Raw genomic sequence first — 20,159 nt, 5'->3', positions numbered from 1 at the left:
GTTGAGCCCCCCCCCCCCCCCCCCGTTTCCTATCCAACCCGACCCCCTGTTGTGAAACGATCACCATTACCAAGTTCCATATTGGACACCAAATCCTTTATTTGATGTCTTTGTCCTGTTCCTCGCCTAGTTTCCAAAGAACTTTCGAAGAGTTCGGGGAGGCAAAAACGTACTGCTCCACTTTTCAAAAAAAAAAAAACTGAAGATGCTCCCACCGAAAAAAACCACTTTCTGATAAATTACTTTTCTTCTGTCCGGACAGCCACCAAGAGAAAAGACATATTGCATATGTTCTTCGTCGTTCCCCAGTTTATGAGACTCTCATAATAGAATTAGGAGCGCGCACAGATAAGAGTATCCATGGGTCCCCAATTATCGTAAATCATGATAACAATCAAAACTAACACTCGACGCGTGATTACTCGTGGTTCTGTACGTGACGTAACCGATCAAATAGTGATTATCGTTACGCAAATTTGTCAACTTCTCTCTGTATCCTTGACCTCCAATCCATCATCTTCCTGATCCGTGGGAATCGAAATACGGATCCATGTTTTCCTACGGTAGTATCTTCTCTCAGTTCATTCTTTCAATTTTTGTTTTCAATGTTATTTTTTGTTATCCTATCATCTCGTCCTACTTTATCATCGAGCAACACCTGCACACGTTTAGTCGAAAAAGTCTGTGCTCCATCTTCTCTTTTCTCACGGAACGAGAGGATGCTGAATGAATCGAAACAATATTGATGATAGAGAGGGTGGCAGCAGTGGGAGACAGGAAGATTGAACGATGGTTTTCAACGCAACCAGATGATAGACACAGTGCATTGGAGGAGCATTTTCCTTTCTATCTGTCTCATTTTTCTGCTTAGAAAACAACACAAGCCTCAGTTGCAGTTTTTCGTTTTTTTTTTTTCCACCACTTCCACCACAGCTGACCCATCCCTTCTCGCCCCATTTTGTCAGGAGCGGCCGCGTGTGTGCTCCGCGGCGTTAAAATTTATGACACTCATTTAACTGATTCACGACGTGTTTTTCGGTAAGTTGTTTATTGGACCCAATTAACTTGGATGCTTCATTGCTCGCTCCGTTGATTTATTAGCTGGAAGCCTGATTCAGTTTTACAGTAATCTGAAAACTAGTTTTTGAAATTTTGAACTTTTCGTAGCCTAATTATTGGAACTAGAAAAATTGAAACTATAGCTTAACCTCCATTTTCGGCGGAACCTCAATTTTCCTGAACTAAATTGTTCCTTCCAGTCAACTTTTTTCGTTTTTCATCTTGATTTTTTTTTCTGAAGTCACCGCTTTCAATCTGTAATATGGCTGTTTTTGAACGGTGCGGAAAATACAGTCTAGCATGATTGATTTTCTTTCAAAATCTTATATGCATTTTGAAACATTTAAGTTTCCGAATTTCACAAATTTGAATCTAAGGGTCTAAGTTTTCTCTTGCATAGATAACAATGATTAATTCATCTAGATCTTGAATCGTTCAAATGTTTGAAATCATTTCGACAGATTGAGAAAAAACGCTTTTTGAGTTTTTAAATCAAGTTTAATTTTTGAGTTTCTGTGTCTAGTTATAGTTAAAATCTGGTTAACTCCCAGAAGATTCATATGGTAAGAAACAGCATTTCTATTCGAAAGCGATAATTGACTACGGTAATGCTCATTACTCCTCTCACCATCCCTCCCGCCAACTTTCAACTCTTGTACAACTGCCTGCCAGATTTTTTAGCAACGTCGTGGCAGCTGTAAAACCATCATAAACAGCTGGAGTCGGTACCCTGGCACAAAGTTCTGTCTGTTCGCGGCCTAACCAAACTTTTACAATCTTTCCGAAACGAACGTTACGTCGTTGCTCTCGAAAAAGTTGTTCTTACGTCTGTTGAGAAACGGTCCGCATGTGTCTTCCTTTCCATCTCTTTCCTATCTTTAAACACACTGCTTGCTTTGACACTGACACCCATTTGTGTTCATTTATTATGCATTCATGATATATTAGGTTGGCGGGAAAGTCTTTGTCACTCTGTTTGTTTAATCACTGTTCTCGTATATGGAGGCTGTGTATGATATCGACTCTAGTGAATAACAAGGTGATAAGAACCTTCCATATAAACAAGTCCCCATTTCCTTCCCTGCTCCTCATCTGTAATTGAAACGATATGTTTGTTCCCACTGCTATTCACATCAGACATGTTTTGATTTACCTCTTCCTATCTCACACCACGATGAAGGATTCGGAAACTTTCTTGAAGAATGTGTACAACACACATGCCCCTCACTACAATACTATTCGCAATTGGTTCCATCGTTTCGAAAAAGATGACTTCTCGCTCGATGAAAAGGGTCGCTCTGGGAGACCCCGTGAGTTGGATTTGGACAAGCTGAAGCACGCATTGCAATCGGATCCATTTCAATCTAGCCGTGAACTACTGTCACATTCGGAGTTCACCATAGCACAGTCCTTGAAGGTTTGAAGTCTCTTGGAATGAGAAAACTTTTTGGTCGATTCATACCTCATCACCTGACTCAAGCCAACCTTGACCGCCGAGTCGACGATTCGATTACTCTTCTCACTCTCCACGCGGGCGATCGATGGCTGGACCGGCTAATAACCGGAGATGAGAAGTGGGTCTTCTACGATAATCACCACAGGAAATCCCAGTGGGTTGGAGAAGGAGAGAGCCCACAGGATGTCCCAAAACCCGACCTTCATCCGAAAAAAGTTATGCTCTCTGTGTGGTGGGGAGTGGACGGCCCCATCTACTGGGAACTTCTGCCCGAGGGCAAAACAATAACTGGAGACCTCTACACTACTCAACTACGAAACCTCAAGAAAGCAGTCGACCGTTCGGCCCTGAAAGACAAGAAAGTGTACTATCAACATGATAACGCTCGCCCACATGTTTCGAAACAAGTGAAGCAGGAGCTGATGGGATATGGATGGAATGTTCTCCCTCACCCCCCGTATTCTCCTGATCTTGCTCCTTCCGACTATTGGTTATTTGGCGATATGACACGTGCCTTCGAAGGAAGAAGCTTCAATTCCCGTGGAGCGGTCGAAGCGGCACTCAAACAATACTTTGCCTCACGCCCGGCTGGATTCTACCGCAATGGAATCCATAAATTGAGGGAACGTTGGAGACATGTTGTTGATAATGATGGACAATATAATTAATTATTCGGTTATTTTTTCTTTGAGAAATAAACTATTGAAAAAGTGACAAAGACTTTCCCGCCAACCTAATATTTATGTGTAATTTTGGTTTTTTATACTTTTGAGGGGTTTGTGTGTTGCGAACGACCATATACTATCAATGGATGGTTTGCGGAAGACAATCGCTTTGCAGAATTGCACTTTGCGCCGTTCTTGGCTTCATTGATTCATTTTTCTTTTATGTTTTGTTGGGTTTTTCACCTCCACCACCACCACCGATCTGTCTCCACGACGAGCTTTTTTCCGTCTCTGTCGTTTTCTTCCCCTCCAAAATGATACACTGTCAATCGAGCGAGGAAAAAGGAGCGAGCTGCTTCTTAGAAGACGGACTCCTCGGTCGTTCTTCCTCATCAATCACTGGCAATGCACTCGACACAAACACGTTACAAGAGAGGAAGAGCGGGACCCCCACCACCAACGGCAGCTCCCCTCCCAGCCCCAACAGCTCATTTTGTTGAAATATGTGCTTTCGAAACGCAACATTCAGAATTGGTGTGTGTCATACATGAAAAGAACATTTGTCTGATTAATGAACTTTCGAAAATTGAGATAGATGAAGAGAGCTAATGAGAAGCGGCGGAGGAGAAGATGGTGGCGGTTGTGGTGATGATGAGGTGTGGAAGGTGGATAGGGTGGTAGGATGTAATGACAGACACTGTCTTAACAGATGACCTGCTGTCGTTGTGGGAGAGAAAGAGGAGGAGGCACCTGTCTCATTATGATCCCATAAATTTAAATTATTTCCGATGATTTCTTCCAATTGGGTTTCCGGACCCTATTGTCAAATATCTAATAGAAGTGTTGCTTCAGTTTAACCCTCAACTTTGTATCTACAGTAACGGCTTACTTTTAGTCGGAAATGAGCAACTTTGAATATTTGAAAAACATCGTAGATATTGTCGAATTTGACCTAAAACATTCGGACATACTTATTTTGAACATTGCTTCAATTTTTAATTGCTAATTTCTTTGTATAACTTCATTAATATGAGATAGACCGCTAGAAAGTGTCACAATTCAAGGCTTTTTCTGCAATGTTCGGCATTTGATTGATTTCAAGCGGTATATCTCATTCGGGTGAACTTGTACAAAGAATGAGTCAACAACAAAATTGAAGCTCTATTTTTTCTTACATTTAGTAGGCCTGAAATGTTTCTGTTTTATCCAGCAAAATGTATTATATATTTTTTAGACATCCAGTGTTTACATTTTTTTACTAAAACAAGTGAAATTAATAAACCTTTGACTGATACTGTATATTCAGTGCTTAAACGAAACGAACTATTCCAATTCCCTTTAATTTTTGCCTGACACAATTATGATCAAATGATTCAATAAAGATCCCGCAAAATGGTGGAATATTCAATGGAGATTGATACAGAATGCGCGAGGCGGGTGATGTCTTCTTTCTTCTTTTCCTTCTCTCTTTCTTCTTCCCGGTTCATATAAGGCTCATCTGTTCAATCACCAAATGAATGATCGATGTGTTTTTGGTTATTCTCTCCTTTTCAATGGTGGCCACACACCCTGTTTTGGCGTCAGTTTGGAGCACTTCACAACCTCATTGAAACCTTCTCATTGGTTTTTTCTTCCTCACTCATTATGTAAACTGAGAGAAGGCAGTATTCCCACCGATTATCACTCTATTTCTCTCGTTTTCAGCGTTTTAGTGCTTTTATCACAGATCATTTTATTGATGATTTATTGCCAAAAATTGGTTGATTTCACATATTTTATTAGTCTGTTTCCGCAGTGCTATTTATCTGCAAAATTCGTGCAAATTGGGTGCGTCCTTTTTCTCGCGGGGGTTGTAAAGCGCAGATGTTTTTTTTTTCGTCTCTACTGTATGCATAAAATTAGGAAAAATATTCTAAAAAGGAAGGCCTTTGTCTCTTGAAAAGAAACAGTTTTCCTCAATTCAGAATGCAAATGTTTTCTTTGTTTTCGAAAAGAAACAAATTAGGTTAGTTTTTGTTCCACATAGATGAACTCGTGGCAACCAAAAAAAACTGTTCTTATCGGAAAGTACGTTTTTTTAGAAATGACAGAAGAAACATGACAATAGTTAAAAATCCAAAAACTGGAACTGCAAAATTTTTAATAGTGAGTTTCTGAAAATACAGTAGTTCAAAAAATCTGCTGAATTCAACTGATACAAAGTAAAATCAACAAAAAGTTAGAAAATAAAACGATGTTTAAAAAATCAGATATTCTGAAAAAAAGAAAAATTTCAGAAACAGTTTTTTCAAATTTTTCAATTTTTTTCCCAAATTTTTCAATTTCTATTTTTTCAGAATCCATGTATGTAATTCAAATTAAGTTATAAAACCTTGTTTCTTAAACTATTCACGCCACTAATTCCCTTATTTTTTATTAACCCCATCTCAATAAATTTCGAAACTCTTAGTGTTCCAATTTTTCCCAAACGGAAGTGGGCGGAGCCTAATGAGCTGCCAACTCACAGTTCATCTTTTCCTCCTCTATCTACTGTACTCCTTCTTCTCTCTACTCCCAAACACCCTCTCTTCTTCTTCCTCTCTCATCCTAACTGCTACACTTACCAAGGGAGTCATAAATCGCGCAACATGTTTAGTAGGTGCCGGTTTGAAATATTGCCTCTATTTATCTCGAGCCACCTTATTTTTTGAATTCTTCCTTTTTTTGAAGAACTTCGATTCTTGCGACCTCCACTACGAGTCGTTGAGTCTTCTCATAAACTGCCGGGATAGATTTACGTGTGTTTACTTAAGTAAGGAGAGATCAGTGTGGCACCGTCGGCACTTCATCGTATGCAAATTTGCTTTTATGATCTCTTCCTTTTCTGAGGTCTTTTGTTCGATCTTCTTCTTTTACAATCACCCTGAACACTATTTTTTTTTCTTTCTTTCCTCGTTCTTTTTTCTCTATTCCGGTGTATTTTTCATTTTCCCAATTTTACTTGCGAGTGCATGGTATCACCTTGTATTCCCTTTACGGATTATGTTATCAAACTGAAAGTGTCAATGTTGTAATAATACGTTCTCTTCCCTTCTAACTTTGTCTCATCTCGTTCTAATCTTAACACTCATTAATTTTACAACTTTCAGGTAATGATAAAACTTATTCTAATCCTAGTTACACTTGGAATATGTTGCCGATCTGAGCCAATAGCAAGTAAGTTCCGGCTAGGAGAAAGATGAAAATCACGTAGAAACCAAAAATGTCGTTTTTCGAATTCCCATATGAATCAGTGAGATGGATGAGAGTTGGAAAACTCTCCCGTCAATTTATGGTGAAATCAGATAAAAGTATACACATTATGTAGTATGGCTTTCTCGCATCCCCATCTTTCGAAGACACCAAATTTGCATGATATATGGCTTGTGGGAAAGATGGGATGACACAATTTTATCTTGTAGGTTTTTTCGACGGATTGGATAGCAGGAATGAGTGTAAAGCGAGGCTGGATAGACGGCTGACTGGATTCTCGGGATTACTGTACTCGCATTCCAAATATGGACAGGAGCCATACAACACTAGCAGAAACTGTGTGCTGATGTTGGTAGCCCCAATTGGATATAACATCAGAGTTCGAGCCATTGAATTTGATGTTGCTAGAACCGAGAACGCAAGGAACTGTGAGAGAGACACCTTACATGTCTTTGACGTAAGCCGACAGAGATTTCGGAGACGGCGGCAAATGCTGTTCTCTTTTCAGCATGAGACGACACTTGATCCGGAAAGCTACGCACCTGCTCGCATCGATGATATAACCTCGCCAGGCCCGATTATCGGTCAGTTTTCCGCGCTCTTTGACTTTTTCCGCCTTTTATTGTGCAACTTCAAACCGGGTCTCCTTGTCTATATACTCAGTTTCCGGGTCCATGATCACTAGATTTGATTTTTCCAGTTTCTTACTACGTTCCCAGTCTTGTTATAATTCCCAAATTAATCTGAACCCATCCACTGCATAAGGAGAAGAGTGAGAATGGTTGGCATAAGAAAAGAAACAAAATGAGACACTAATCCAGATGGGCAAATGCATCTTTTTCGGTTTGAGTGGAATTGAGAAGACAAGGAGACTAGGAGGGGATAAGATGATGATCAAGTGGGTGTACTTGGGTAATTACAGGACAATTTTGTGGACACTTTGAAAATCGCATTTTGAACATGAGCTCACACAACGCGCTGACCCTGTGGTGGCACTCAAATCCGAACGGATCGAATTCAAAAGGCTTCAAGTTGCACTGGGGAGCGTTTCGAGTTTCCAGGACTGGTGAGTTGGGAGAAAATTAAGAAAAGGGTGAATGGTACAGTAATATATGCTATGAAAAACCTAGGAATGTTAGTCAAAATTGGCTAGAGTCAATAAAAGCAGGACATTATTTGACCTTTTTTTAACTTTAAAAAATCTAGAATCACATTTAGGTATTTTGTACACCTAAATTGCTTTTCACCCCATTGACCTAGAAAAATTTTGTACCCTCCAAATTGTTTGCCTAGAATCACGATGACTGAATTTGAAAAGAATTAATTTTTATGGAATTCATATGTGCTCGTTGAATAAATAATAACTTTTATACGAGAAAAATGATCTGTATATCTCTATTTCACTATGACGAAAAAATTCTAACCAAAAAGTTTTGAACAATAATCCGTTGCCTCTATTTCGCAACACTTCTCCCATAATCATAGCTTAACTTGTCAAAAAGCCTCACAAAAGCTCAACTCTTCAAAGTTCTTATTTCCAATCCCCAATTCCCACTTTTTTAGGTAACTGTGTTACTGGAGAGTTTTCTTGCGGAAACGGCGAGTGCATTCCCATCGAATCCGCATGCGACCGTTTTGCTGACTGCTCGAACGGCGAAGACCTAATCCACTCGCGTCAGATGGCAGCTAATTGTCAGAGTAAGTCAAAACCACTCAGATTTTTATCCGAAGGACAAGGAGGGGGATTTTGCATATAAAATGGAGCACATGCATATTGAGAGCCCGGGAGTCCTCAATTAACTCGAAAATGTTGCAGACATCGAGCTGGACCCGTTGACAACTGTCAGTGGTGTTTTCGTATTGTTGTTCTCGGCCACCATCATCCTGTCACTCTGCGGATTCATCATGTTCGTCTGCTGCCTATGCAAATGTTTGAAGAGTAGCATTCCCATCAAAGGTAAGGGACCTGGCATCATTTCTGGAGACATTTAGAACTATTCTAGGTGCCGCATCTCATACCACTACTACGACAACAACAAACGGAGAATACAAACCAGAACCACCTCAATTCTATCCACCATCCCCACCAAAAATGCCACCACCATCAGCAGCCAGCGGTTACACCCCAAGATTACATCATCATTTGTAAGCTCAAAACCGAAAAAACTTCATTAAATGAACATTATCATTGCAGCGAAGGCCCAATGGTCCCGAGCGAAACCAGTGGATTCCATTCTGCCCGTCATCAGAACCACTACAGTGTCAACAGCGATATCAACGGAGACTACACCTACGTTCGCAACGATGTGCACCGAAACCTCCTCTGAAAAGAGCATAATTCAAATTTTCTTAATTTTAACAAGCCAAAATGTTAGTACCTAGTAGTCGGGTTGTTTCTTTCGAGCATACTGTTGTGGTCTTTTTCTGACGCCTTCTTTTGAGCTTTGTAATTTTCTTTCCTTCTTTGTGCCCTCACCGTTGTCCCGTCATTTTTTAATCTGTCCGGTTAAGTCGTGTTTTTATGTATCAATTTGGGTTGTCATATGCAACAAGTGGACTGTATGCAATGCTGTTGTAACTGAATCAATTTTTTTTCCGTGATCTACATATTTTCTAGCCTCCTGATGCTTTTTCTTGTCATCTTTTTTATTGATATAGCTAATAAATGAACAATAATACGAACTTTTGAAAAAAAACTTAACAAAGTGAGTGTAATAGGATAAAAATAGAAAAAGGTAAGAAATATGGTATAGGGACCCGCCTACGCATCTAAAATGAATATGGAATGTGTGGGAACAAAAAGGATAAAAGTATAAATTAAAACAAAGGAAGTGGTTAATTTTGAAAACAACTAGTAAAATCTAGAAATCTCTGAAATAGCGAGCATAGCAAACGGATTGGCCGGTAGTACGTGCTGGAACATCCAATACTGGCCAAATGCAACATGTTCTGGCATCCTAAAAAATCAAGGTATTCAGTCTGTACAAGTCCATCCAAAATATTCTACCTGTGAAAAGCTAACTTTGACGTGTGCATTGGTATGTGTTCTGGACTGGAATTCCATGTAATTGTGTGTCAAACCGCGGCGCTCGCATTCCACCAAGAAACGTGTTTTCCAGGTATCATCGCAATTGTGGAACGACAGATTAAAGAATGATGCTATTGGCAAGCGAAGCCATTCCTGAAAAATGTACAAGATCGACATACGACTTATCTCCGATAATAAACTGTCCGCTTTCTCTTTTCAGTGACTATCAGCAAATAAATAACATGTTTCCTAACCTCACTACTCTCATTTTCGCTGGCAAAAGTGAAAGTTGCCAAATGAAGGAGAAAAAAAGAGAAAAAAAATGATATATCAGAAATCATGTGAGAATGGGTGGCATACCTCAAGGAAATCACACGCAGCTTCTACGGTTACCGAGCCCATCTCCGCGAGAAATGATCTCTTGTTAACTGCTGCTTTCATATCATTCTGGAGTTTTTTGAGGATTTGAGTAGATGGAAGTGGGGAAGTTCCAGTGGAAGAGATCCAACGGAAATGATCAAACTTTGCTGAATTAAGAGACTCGGGTTGGAAGGAGATTGGGAGGATTGAGTTTTCAACTGTCACATTCTGTAAGAAACTGGATTATATAGAGTTCCAGAGGTGGTGATAGTACCTCGCACTGTTTCAAAGCTGCATCTAATAGTCCCTGTGTAACAGCTGCGGTTTTATTAGAAAGTTCGACGTTTGTGAAAGTCAACTTTCTCAATTGACATTGCTTTGTTTTGATCATCTCATTCAGGACCAAATTAATTGCCCGGTCCACAGTCTCTGATTCACAATCCTTGATATTCTCAAATTCCAGCTCTACGATTCCAATCTCTCTCCAATGTTTGAAATCAAACTCGAACAGATTCTGCAATCGTCAGCGTTTACAATCGTGAAGTTTGGTTCTAATTTTGATTTTATGCCAGCCATGCTTGATGCACGTTTTGCTGCTGTCAGCGATTCTTGCGTTCAGTGCTAATCTTTCTTTCCGTAACCCCTCAAGAAAAAACCGCACGTTTTTTGCCTACGATCACTCCATAAACAGAGTTGCCAAGAACGAAACAAAAACTTTCGATTCATAATCTGGGGTCACTCATGTACTTTCACTTTCAGTCGATCGCCGATCAGCACCGTGCTACTTTGTGAAAGGCACGTGTACGCACTCACTTTCGTTTCAGAACAAAAAGAGCACAGATTTCTAGGAGAGCCAACGACAGAGAATGGTCATTGTGCATGTTTCGTTGACAGAAAAAAGAGAAAGTGATAATCGAAGGGCAAGCCTGATAAGAAAGCTGATAACTTTTTTGTTGTCGAGTAAAACGAAACGAAAAGCGCGCTTCACTCACTCGGATGAAAGCGAATTGAGGGGGTGAAGCTGATAAGAGACACTAGAAGGCGTATTCCTGATAACTTTTTCTTCTTCTGGGGTTTTCTTTTTAGGAGAATTCGGAACACCGTAACAAAGGGCACTAACATAGGAGTGATTGAAACTGCGCACCTGTGTGCATCCGTTCAGATCTCCGGATTTCATATTGGCAATCATGATTAGACCATTTTCTGAGAAGATTTTGACGAGGTACGCAACACGAGGCAAAAAGCAGTAGTTGGTTTTGATAACATTGTTAAACTGAAAATTAAAATTGAGTATTAAGACAATTATGTTTGAAGATTTTACCATTGAACAGACTGTCCGGAGCATTGGAACATCTTGAGAATTGACATTCTCGAATACTGATCTGAGCATTTCACATGGAAGGTCATGAATCGAAGACATGGTCTGAAAATGATTTTTGTGAAAAATTAGGCAGCACTGGCACATGACTGAAACATCTTACGTTTTCTTCATGGAGTCCGGTTGTTCCAGACATGTGATTTCAACACAACTCACCAGTTTCTAACCGAAAATGTAGCTGGAAGAAATTCGAAAAAAGTTATAGAAAGTTTGAAAATATTAATCAAGGTCGTTCCCCGTACGAGAACTCACTATTTGATAACTCGGTCAATGTTATCACTAGCTTTTTATATTTTGCACCCCCACCGCCTAAATACTGCTGCATTTGCTGTTTCGATTTCAACGAAACGACATCATGAGAACACGCCTCATTTTCGTCTTAAAGAGTGAAAACTTTGGGAGAAGAGAGAAAGAGCATCAATAAGAGAGAGCTCACCGATCACTTAATCAGGTGTACTATGTGTGATTATCGTTGGTAAATAAGGTGAAAGTTCCAAGAAGAAGAAAGGTTGGGGAAAGACCTGGGGTGATCTTTGGGAGGTGATGACTTGACGGAAGTTGAAAGTACAGAATACCCCTGTCTGTCAGAAACGATCATTTCTGAAAAGAACGTGTTCATATGGATTCCACATGATTTTAGCTATTGGAAAGTACAGAATGCTCTCGATCCGGAAATGGAGGGGCACTACTCACAACCTAAAAAAAATTTCAAACTCTGAACTTACATTCTTCACAATTTGGATTGGGAAAACTGAAAAGAAAAAAGTGAAGTTTATATGTTTTCTGAAAAACCTCGTTTCAGATTATTTATTGAAATACAAACAATGACTTTTTTCTACAATTGAATCAGATGAAGCATCATATTTGCCCAAGAGTAATATTCCCATTTTGTTTGAAAACATCCTAAGAACGATTTTTGAGAAATTTAACCTTCCATTAGTACTCAACGACCAAGCCTTTATACAGAATAGGTCAATGAAGAGTAAAAAGAAACATGCGTCTTTCAAAAATTGGCAAATATCTGAAAAACTAGGACTGATCACAAAATTTTGTGAATGCAAAGATTTCAATCTAGGTCTGTTTTCCATCTTCCGAAGTTTCCAATGTGATCGGAAATTTTACAGCCGAGCTCAAGCTTCCTGACAATTGTAAAAATAACCAAAAATTAACTAACAAATATGTTTTCGCATATCTTATTGACCGATACTGTACATAAAAGGGCAAAAACATGCAATGTTTCTTGTTTTTGCTTTTACTTTGGAGCCAAGGAACTGTTGTATCCTCACATTGCCCTACTCTGCACGTAAATGTTGATTCTGCAGAATTTTTCACGATTTATGGTTATACTTTCTGTTTATTTTGTATTGTTCACGTAACTAAAAGGCACTAGCATACGTTAGCATTTTTTTTGTTCCGTTCAAAATTAAAAATCATTGTCTTCTCATTTTGTCTTGCTGATCATTTTCTGGGTGCCTCATTTTGTTCCAGCATATTTGTTTTTCCATCAAAACAATGATAATCACCTCATCATATCAGAAAATTCTAGTTGTTTTAATGTACTTCTTTAAAAACTCCATCATGACTGCACAATGTTTTTGATAAGTATGGCGGAGCAGCGGCAACGAAACGTTTCGAAGTAAACACGATAGTACTTTTACGATTATTTGATAGTGATAAATGAATTTCCCAAAACTTTTTTATGCTTCCGCATAGGAGTTAGTAGCCCACAAGTTTCACATATTCGTGGTGTCCAATTTTTCATATCGTATACCGGTAGAACGTGAATTCCCTGAGGTGTCTGTTTTCTTCTTTTTTCCAGAAAACTTTGGTATCTGCTGCAAGTAGTGTGATTTATACAACACACCTTTGAAACGTATTCCCAAAAGTCAATGTTTCATTTTTTCCTCCACTGTTTCTCAGTATCACCTCCAAGATTTTGATGGATCTCACCCATGGGATTTGCGGAAAAAGTTGCGAAAACTTGCCCCCACCGTATCCGTAGAGCACTTCACTTCATGAATAATATTTCTGGTGGTGTTTGAAACTTTTCCGGCCTCAGCCAATCGTCTTCCTATCTATTTTTTCGTCGGTTCCCGACAAAAATATCACAAAGACGGATGTGAGAAAAACCTTTTTGGCAACAAGAGGAGCATTGGAATAAAAAACGTGGTCGTCGTAGTGGTCACCCAGCTGATGCTTTTGGGTATTTTTGAGTAGTGGTGCTTTTATTGTTGTTGTTGTTGTCTGTTGGTGAGGGTGGAGTGTGGGTGGTGTCTTGTTGGGAATTGACAAACTTTTTCAAAGTGCTACTATTTTATTCAGCGAGAAGAAAGGAAAGAAGAAGAAGAAGTATGAAGAAGTGTAGGCGGAAGACAGGGGGAATGAATTAACAACACGGAAAATGAGCTTAAACACGACAGGAGAATAGACAAAAATGAAATAGAGAAGAAGAAAAAAAAGGAAAAAGAAAGGAGAGTAACATGCTTTTTTTCTACATTTTTTAAATTTCGATTATTCACAATCAGCAATTATTTATTCTTGCATCATTCTGACGAATTCGAAGAATGTGATTTTTCCATCCCCATTCAAGTCGGTGGCTTTGAACATGTCCCGAATCGCTTCACGATCTACCAAGTCGGCAGTGCTTCTGAGGATTTCCGCCATCTCGTCTACAAAAACGAATCATTTTTTTTCTCTTTTGCAGGAAACACATATAATTTGTCTTCTTGCAAAGCTTCCTGCACACACGGTTTTTTAGGTGGAAGAAAAATACAAGATTGAATACGTTGTTCTATCATCTATCTTGCAAAAAAAAACCTTCTTCCCCTTTTCTATCTCTTTTTTTCGTTGTCCGTTTTTGGCTCACTGAAAATAAATGAACTTTGGGAGAGCACAAACTTTGTGGATTGGCTCTGGAGCAAGTCTGTGGTCGGCACGAAAGGAGAAGAAGAAAAAACTTTCAAGAAATGATTGTGTGTCTCCGCTCTGGAGGATTGAAAGTGAAACTAACAAACCTTCAGTGATAGCTCCGTCGCCATCCGAATCGAACTTGCGGAATTGAACCTCGAGCTCACGGAGAGTGGTTCGATGGATCGGTGGAGACTTCATGTAGTTGACAAACTCTTCCTTGCTAATTTTTCCGGTTTCTGAAAAAATGAGATTCCGTAACCCTGGGACTACCATCTAAAATTTCAACTTTGAGCCAATTTTTATCATTCCTTGTAAAACAAAAGAAATTCATTTTATGGGTGTGGAATGAAAATCAAAGTATGAACAAAATTCGATACTCTGCTGTTCTATGTCATTTTTTGAGCGCCCACACGTTATTAGCACAAAGATCCCAAAAGAAATTTAATAGCTCAAATGTTTCTTATGACACGACTCAACTTGACTCTATTTTCACCCCGTCCAACAACAGAAATCAAAGAAAATTGCTAATGTTTGGTCAATTTGTACGGCCCATTACCTCTAGCAGCGGGTTCAGCGACCAAAAATGATGTGGGTTTGAATAGAAAACAAGAAAAAAGAATCAAGCCACCTAGGGGACTCGAACCCCTGACCTTAAGATTAAAAGTCTCACGCTCTACCAACTGAGCTAAGGAGGCCCATGAGAAGTGTTGATTGTGTTTGCCTACATTTTCCAGCGGAAAAGAATGAGTCAGCAGGCAGCAACAGGTAGAGAGATGCCTATCTGCTTTTGTGTGTTTTCTGCTACCCCACTTACTATCGGTATCCATCTCTCCAAAGATGAAATCCAATTCGACACGGGTGGGCTCAACATTGATGGTTCTCAAAAGTGCAGCGATCTCATTACGTGAAAGACGACCGTCTTTGTCGACGTCAAGAAGGTCGAATGTCTCCGAGAGTTCTGAAAATCGTCTTTTTTTTTGTTTAAAAATTGTACAGCTTCTTTCTCCCGCCAAAACATTTGTTAGTATGTTGTTCTTTTTTCTCCCTCTCTACCCGCTAAAATCTTTGCTCTAGGGGTGCAGTAAAAGCACATCGTTGTACATGAATGAATAAATTCATCTTCTTTTTCCCATTCTTGCTGCTCATCCTGAAAACCCTTGCGGTTTTGAGAATCACATATCCTACAAAATGAACAAAAAAAAGAGAAAAGAAGGAAGAAAGGATGCGTCACAAAGCCACCAAATTCCAATTCGATTAAGAAGGTTGATTCGAGACCTTTCCGGGCGCGAGAGACTCAATTCAATTAAAATAAACGTTTTGTTAGTCGTAGCGAGAGCAAAAGATTTGTCCATTTTTTGTTTGACGGGGACGCGACATCAACGATCGCAAATTGGATACGACGAAGGTTGATGTTCAATTCTACACAACCAGAGGAGATTCTGATTTCAATGATCGCTTCTAGAAATGTCTTCCGACAAATAAAAGAAAAGGCTCTTGTCCTTTTGCTCTTTTGGAACCTCTTCTCTGTTTCACCTATCTCTTTGCGATAGGAGAGGCGCACTGAAGAATGTGTCCCCTGTGGAATAGCTAGCCAACAAAACACTACGCCTACATTTTTGTGTGGATGTATGCTTTCAAAAAGAGCTAAAGTATGGGAAACAAGTATACGGTTGACGGGTTAATTAAAACAAGCGACCAAAGTACGGAAGCACTTGTTTTAAATGAGCTTTTTCCTTGTTGAGAATTTTAATTAAAGAGTGAAAGTGCCAAACAAAATATTTTTGTTAAGCAGTTCTTCTGAAATTCATGTAGTTTGCACTGGAAATAATGGTTTCAATTGGCCTGCTATAATACTTCCTTGTTGAGGCACAAATACATCTCTAGGAAACAGCTTGTCAAGTTTCTTCCGATTGTTCCACTTCCTTTGGCGTCGTGAGCAAGTTCAATGAGATTTCAGGTTGAACCAAATCCGACCCTACATGAATTGTGGAATTACGACTTTCGAAAATTGATCTCTCCTCCGCGGTTATTTGAGAGTTATTTGCGGTCCAAATTACAGCAATTTTGTGTGTTGCACAGCCCGAAAAAAGTTTCCCAATTTGGATGGAAAAAAAAGCTCAGTGCAAAAAATTCCATCCCTTGCGATGATTGGGGTAACACACCCTGCCCTTCGTTGAGAGAAGAGATGCATGAAGATAAAAGTTTGGGATGACGACACTAACTTTTTTCAGAAGTAACTTGACACTATAACTGATTTATGACTTCCACATGTTCTGAAGGGCGAAAAGCACATTATATAAAAAGGCACGTCGCAAATGTGAAAGACGAGAGGGCTCAACTCAAATTTGTTTATTTTAGATGTTCGTCTAGAACTACTACGAAGCACTATATAGAAAAAAAGGAATAAGAAGAAGGCGATGCTGAATCGGAAGTATCGAAAATGATTCGAGAGCTTGGAAAATGATATTCTCAAGTGTGAAGGAAATACTTTTAGATCTTTTGATAATGGAGCGCTTGTAACAGTAACCTGTGCTCTAGGATGATAGCATCTTTTCAACACAACAAAGCTTTACCCCTGGTTTTTCGAACTCTACAGTAACCCTGAAACTCGGAACCCTGACTTACGGAGATCATCCAACACGTATCGCTGACAAATGATGTCATGATTGACTGGGCTGGCGATAGCAGTCATTTTAGTGAGTTCAGTGATGAAAGAGTAATAATAATAATCTCAGTCTGGAAGCAAGCTCACGGGTAGGAAAAGTTGGAAGGAGGAGCCGAGGGCAGATGCTCTTTTGAGTTTGTGTCGTGCCTATGTTTTGCTCAGCGAGCTGTGAAAATGGGCGGAGACATCATAGGCGGGAGGAGAAGGCGCGCTCCTCTCTCTCCCGTTAGAGGAGGGGTGCTGGTCCCGGTTCCATAAAAAGGAAAAAGAAATGCATGGATTTATTGGCTCATTGACACATTCTGAATGTGACTAGCAATTCCTTAGAATGAATGCGAGGGTGGATTGGTGGAATGTGAAGCTTAGCGTGAAATATAGGGCGATTCTAGGGTAATGTATGCTTTTCGGGTTTCCGGGGAAGGAAGGAAATGCTTCTTTTGACCAAAGTTTGGATTCTGGAAACTATTGAGGAGTTCGGATCCACAGTAAACAGAAAATGATTTTTGGAACATTTTTTTGTTGAGTGCTGGAATGAATATTCTAGAAAATTCATAAGAAAGATACCAGGTATGTTTGAACAGTAGACGTATTGTTCTCCAAGATTTAAAATTGTAGAGTCCCCGATATTCGGCTTGGAGTAAGTTTCATTCTAATTTCTCTATCAGAATAGAGATGAAATTTTTTCTGAAACAAATTGTGTGAAGGTGTCAGTTCATTTTCAACATTATAAAATAGTTTTTTCCCGCAAAAATTCTTGATAAATTTCGTGAATACTGTGCATAAAGTTCTTCACCTGGCAGCGGTACGGATGTCTTTTTTTGTACAACTATGACTCGTTTACGGTCACCACCTCTCCATATGGATCATGTACAACCAATGACATTTGTTTGCCTTCCGTTGACATTATCAAAATGTTTTGCAGTGTTGTTTCATGAATACTAACGCCTTGCTGACATTCAACAAAGAGCTTGACAAGAGTCTGAAGAGAGAAAAGAAACAGGATGACGCCCGGAAAAAGAAAAAAATTGCGACGACAGCTGTTGGCGAAACAAAAATTTGCTGTCCTCACGCTTTCCTCCCAATTTTTCCCATCAAGAAATGATGAATTAGTGCATTCTTGCGTTCTCTCTATGCATTTTTCTCATCAGGCAAAAGATTGCTTGAGAGTGAAAGGGAAAAAAACATAAAAGAAAAATACTTTGTATGAAATATGGTAGCCTATTATCTGCAATGTGCAGCTCGTAACCCTGAAAAAGAGCAAGAAGGAGAAGGTTATGTTAGCACTAGTGTTTTTTTCCATTGCAAACATTTTGAAGAAAAATATAAAACAACGATTCTATTTTTAGACAGTAAAACAACAGATTTAATCAAATCTAGAATATTTTCAAAAAATTAAAAAAAACTTACGATCAGTAGTGAGCGACGTCATGTTTTCCCTTCTAACTGAATTTCACTTCCGATAGGCAGAAACAAAAGACACTACAACAAAATTTAACTGGAATTTATGTAGAAACACAACTCAATATTCGATTAAAAGGGCCAATTGAGAACAGGTTTACAATACCAAAAAAAATGAGGCGCGAAGGTGTAAAAAAGTGGAGACCGCAAACCGTTGTCATGAATCAATGTGGTGAGGAAAAAGAAATAGTTACGAAAAATAGAAGGTCAGATGACATAGTGACTCAAATTGGTTGACGAAATTTGAACAGGTGAGTCAGGAGTGTGAGTTATAAAAGGAAATAAAATACAGGTTCTGTTTTTTGGATTTCAAAACTTTTTGGGAGAAATTTAAAAAAAAAACACGAGGTATCAGTGGAATGCAACAGTTGCGAAACGCAACCAATACCCAAAAGGATTGAGTAAGAAAGAAACGACGTTGTATTTGAAAGTAGGGAATGATTGGTGAAGATGGGAGTTGAGTTGAGTTTGATGGTGGTTAGGGGTAAGTAGCTTCAATTTTGAAATTTGGGATTTCGGAGACGTTAATGTTGTTGTTTTTCGGTCAAGGACTTGTCATCACTGATTGAAAGCAGAACACACAACTGAATGTATTTCACAGCGAAAATAATAATGGTATATTTCCATTTGAATGAAATATTTGTTCAAAAGTTGAAACTATTATATTTCAAAGTGCAAAATCGGTGATTTTTAGTATGGCCCTTTTGAAATTTCTCTGAATGTCAAAAATTCTCAGTTAAAAACACCGAGTCTCTGAAAGTCGAAATTTTGGAACTTGGGAATATTCGATTAGAAAACTTGTGAAATTCTGGATTATTCTGATTTTCCAAAAAAAATTCAAATAGGAAGCCATCACATAAAATGTTGACAAATTTACAAACAAGCTTCGAAAAAAAATATTGATAGCTTCGAAATATTCTGAAATATTCCGATAGGAATTTCATTCTGAAAATGGTCGGAATTTTTGGAATTCCAAATTCTATTTTGAGCATCCCCGGTGCAAAACACCATATCTCAAAAATCAATGAGTCTGTTATTTTAATATTTTGAATCAATTCAGGGCAATATGAAAAAACAGCAAAAAAAATTTGCACCTTCGGACTATCACCCATCAAGCCGTCGTCAACGCTTTTTCGGTAAAAAAATCAACTTACATATAAGAGAGGGTCTGAAAAATGAGTAAATTTCATTTTTCCAATAGCAGCACCGGAAAAGCGATAAAAACGAATTCACAATTTGGTGGGGTGTTCACAGAAACTCTCAGATAACAATAGTCATTACCTTCAATTTATCTGACACCGTTTGGAATTTTCTCAAAATCAAACTTCCTGACCCGAAAAAACGATTGGAACTTGTACAACCTAATAGTTGCGTTCGACCGTTTTCTTCATTGCTCTTTTATTATTACATCTTGTATTATAGAACAAACGACTACTTTCCTCCTGGGAAACGTTTTGGTGAATGGTGACCTCTACACCCTCTCAACGACCGAACGTTTATAATTATCACCACACACCAACAAGGGTGTGCAGGGTTGGTTGAGTGGATAGCCTCCTATCTACCAAACAGGCGATCGTGAGTACGACTCCCGCCGCGGTAGCGAGTGAAGGTACCTCGTTTCAGGCTATTCGGCCCCTTCACTCCCCTGCACCCGATTGATGGTCTAATTACCAATCCTACAGTGCGCGTTATAATGATAGCACCACCCCATTTTTTGAGGTTTTCAGAAAAACTAAAAAAACTAAGAGCAAAACAGCTAATGCCATTCGATTCAGCATCTCAAAAAACCTATGTGTCCCCTGAATCAAGTACCAGTCAAGTTTATTAGGACTACAGTAACCAAAAGTTTGTCTGCACACCGCGTCATAAAGATAGCACCACCCTGGAAAATGAAAAATCTCCAGTTTTTCGAGAAATAAATTGAGAATAATTTGTTGGAATTCGTTAAA

General features: G+C 39.0%; 3 protein-coding genes and 1 non-coding gene across 4 annotated transcripts; 1 reads left to right on the top strand and 3 right to left on the bottom strand.

Moving 5' to 3' along the window:
* Positions 1-6,311: 6,311 nt before the first annotated feature.
* Cbr-mig-13 lies at positions 6,312-8,738 on the top strand (the record flags this gene model as incomplete). Its single annotated transcript, XM_045239648.1, has 8 exons — positions 6,312-6,375; positions 6,621-6,868; positions 6,920-6,995; positions 7,334-7,477; positions 7,975-8,109; positions 8,228-8,368; positions 8,415-8,556; positions 8,606-8,738. The coding sequence occupies 8 exons, from the start codon at positions 6,312-6,314 to the stop codon at positions 8,736-8,738; spliced, it is 1,083 nt and encodes a 360-aa protein (XP_045095444.1).
* Positions 8,739-9,272: 534 nt separating this feature from the next.
* Positions 9,273-11,219, bottom strand: CBG14544 (the record flags this gene model as incomplete). Its single annotated transcript, XM_002644549.1, has 6 exons — positions 9,273-9,368; positions 9,419-9,592; positions 9,800-10,027; positions 10,074-10,313; positions 10,944-11,072; positions 11,121-11,219. 6 exons carry the CDS (start codon positions 11,217-11,219, stop codon positions 9,273-9,275), a joined length of 966 nt encoding a protein of 321 aa, XP_002644595.1.
* Positions 11,220-13,709: 2,490 nt separating this feature from the next.
* Positions 13,710-16,779, bottom strand: CBG14543 (the record flags this gene model as incomplete). Its single annotated transcript, XM_002644548.1, has 4 exons — positions 13,710-13,846; positions 14,192-14,323; positions 14,902-15,045; positions 16,713-16,779. 4 exons carry the CDS (start codon positions 16,777-16,779, stop codon positions 13,710-13,712), a joined length of 480 nt encoding a protein of 159 aa, XP_002644594.1.
* Positions 14,710-14,782, bottom strand: CBG28204. The gene has a single exon. It is a non-coding gene (tRNA).
* Positions 16,780-20,159: the final 3,380 nt, after the last annotated feature.

The sequence above is a fragment of the Caenorhabditis briggsae genome, assembly GCF_000004555.2.
Source record: "Caenorhabditis briggsae complete genome, chrX, whole genome shotgun sequence".
NCBI lineage: Eukaryota > Metazoa > Nematoda > Chromadorea > Rhabditida > Rhabditidae > Caenorhabditis > Caenorhabditis briggsae.
Note: the sequence above shows the minus strand (reverse complement) of the source record. Positions and strands in the feature narration are given on the sequence as shown.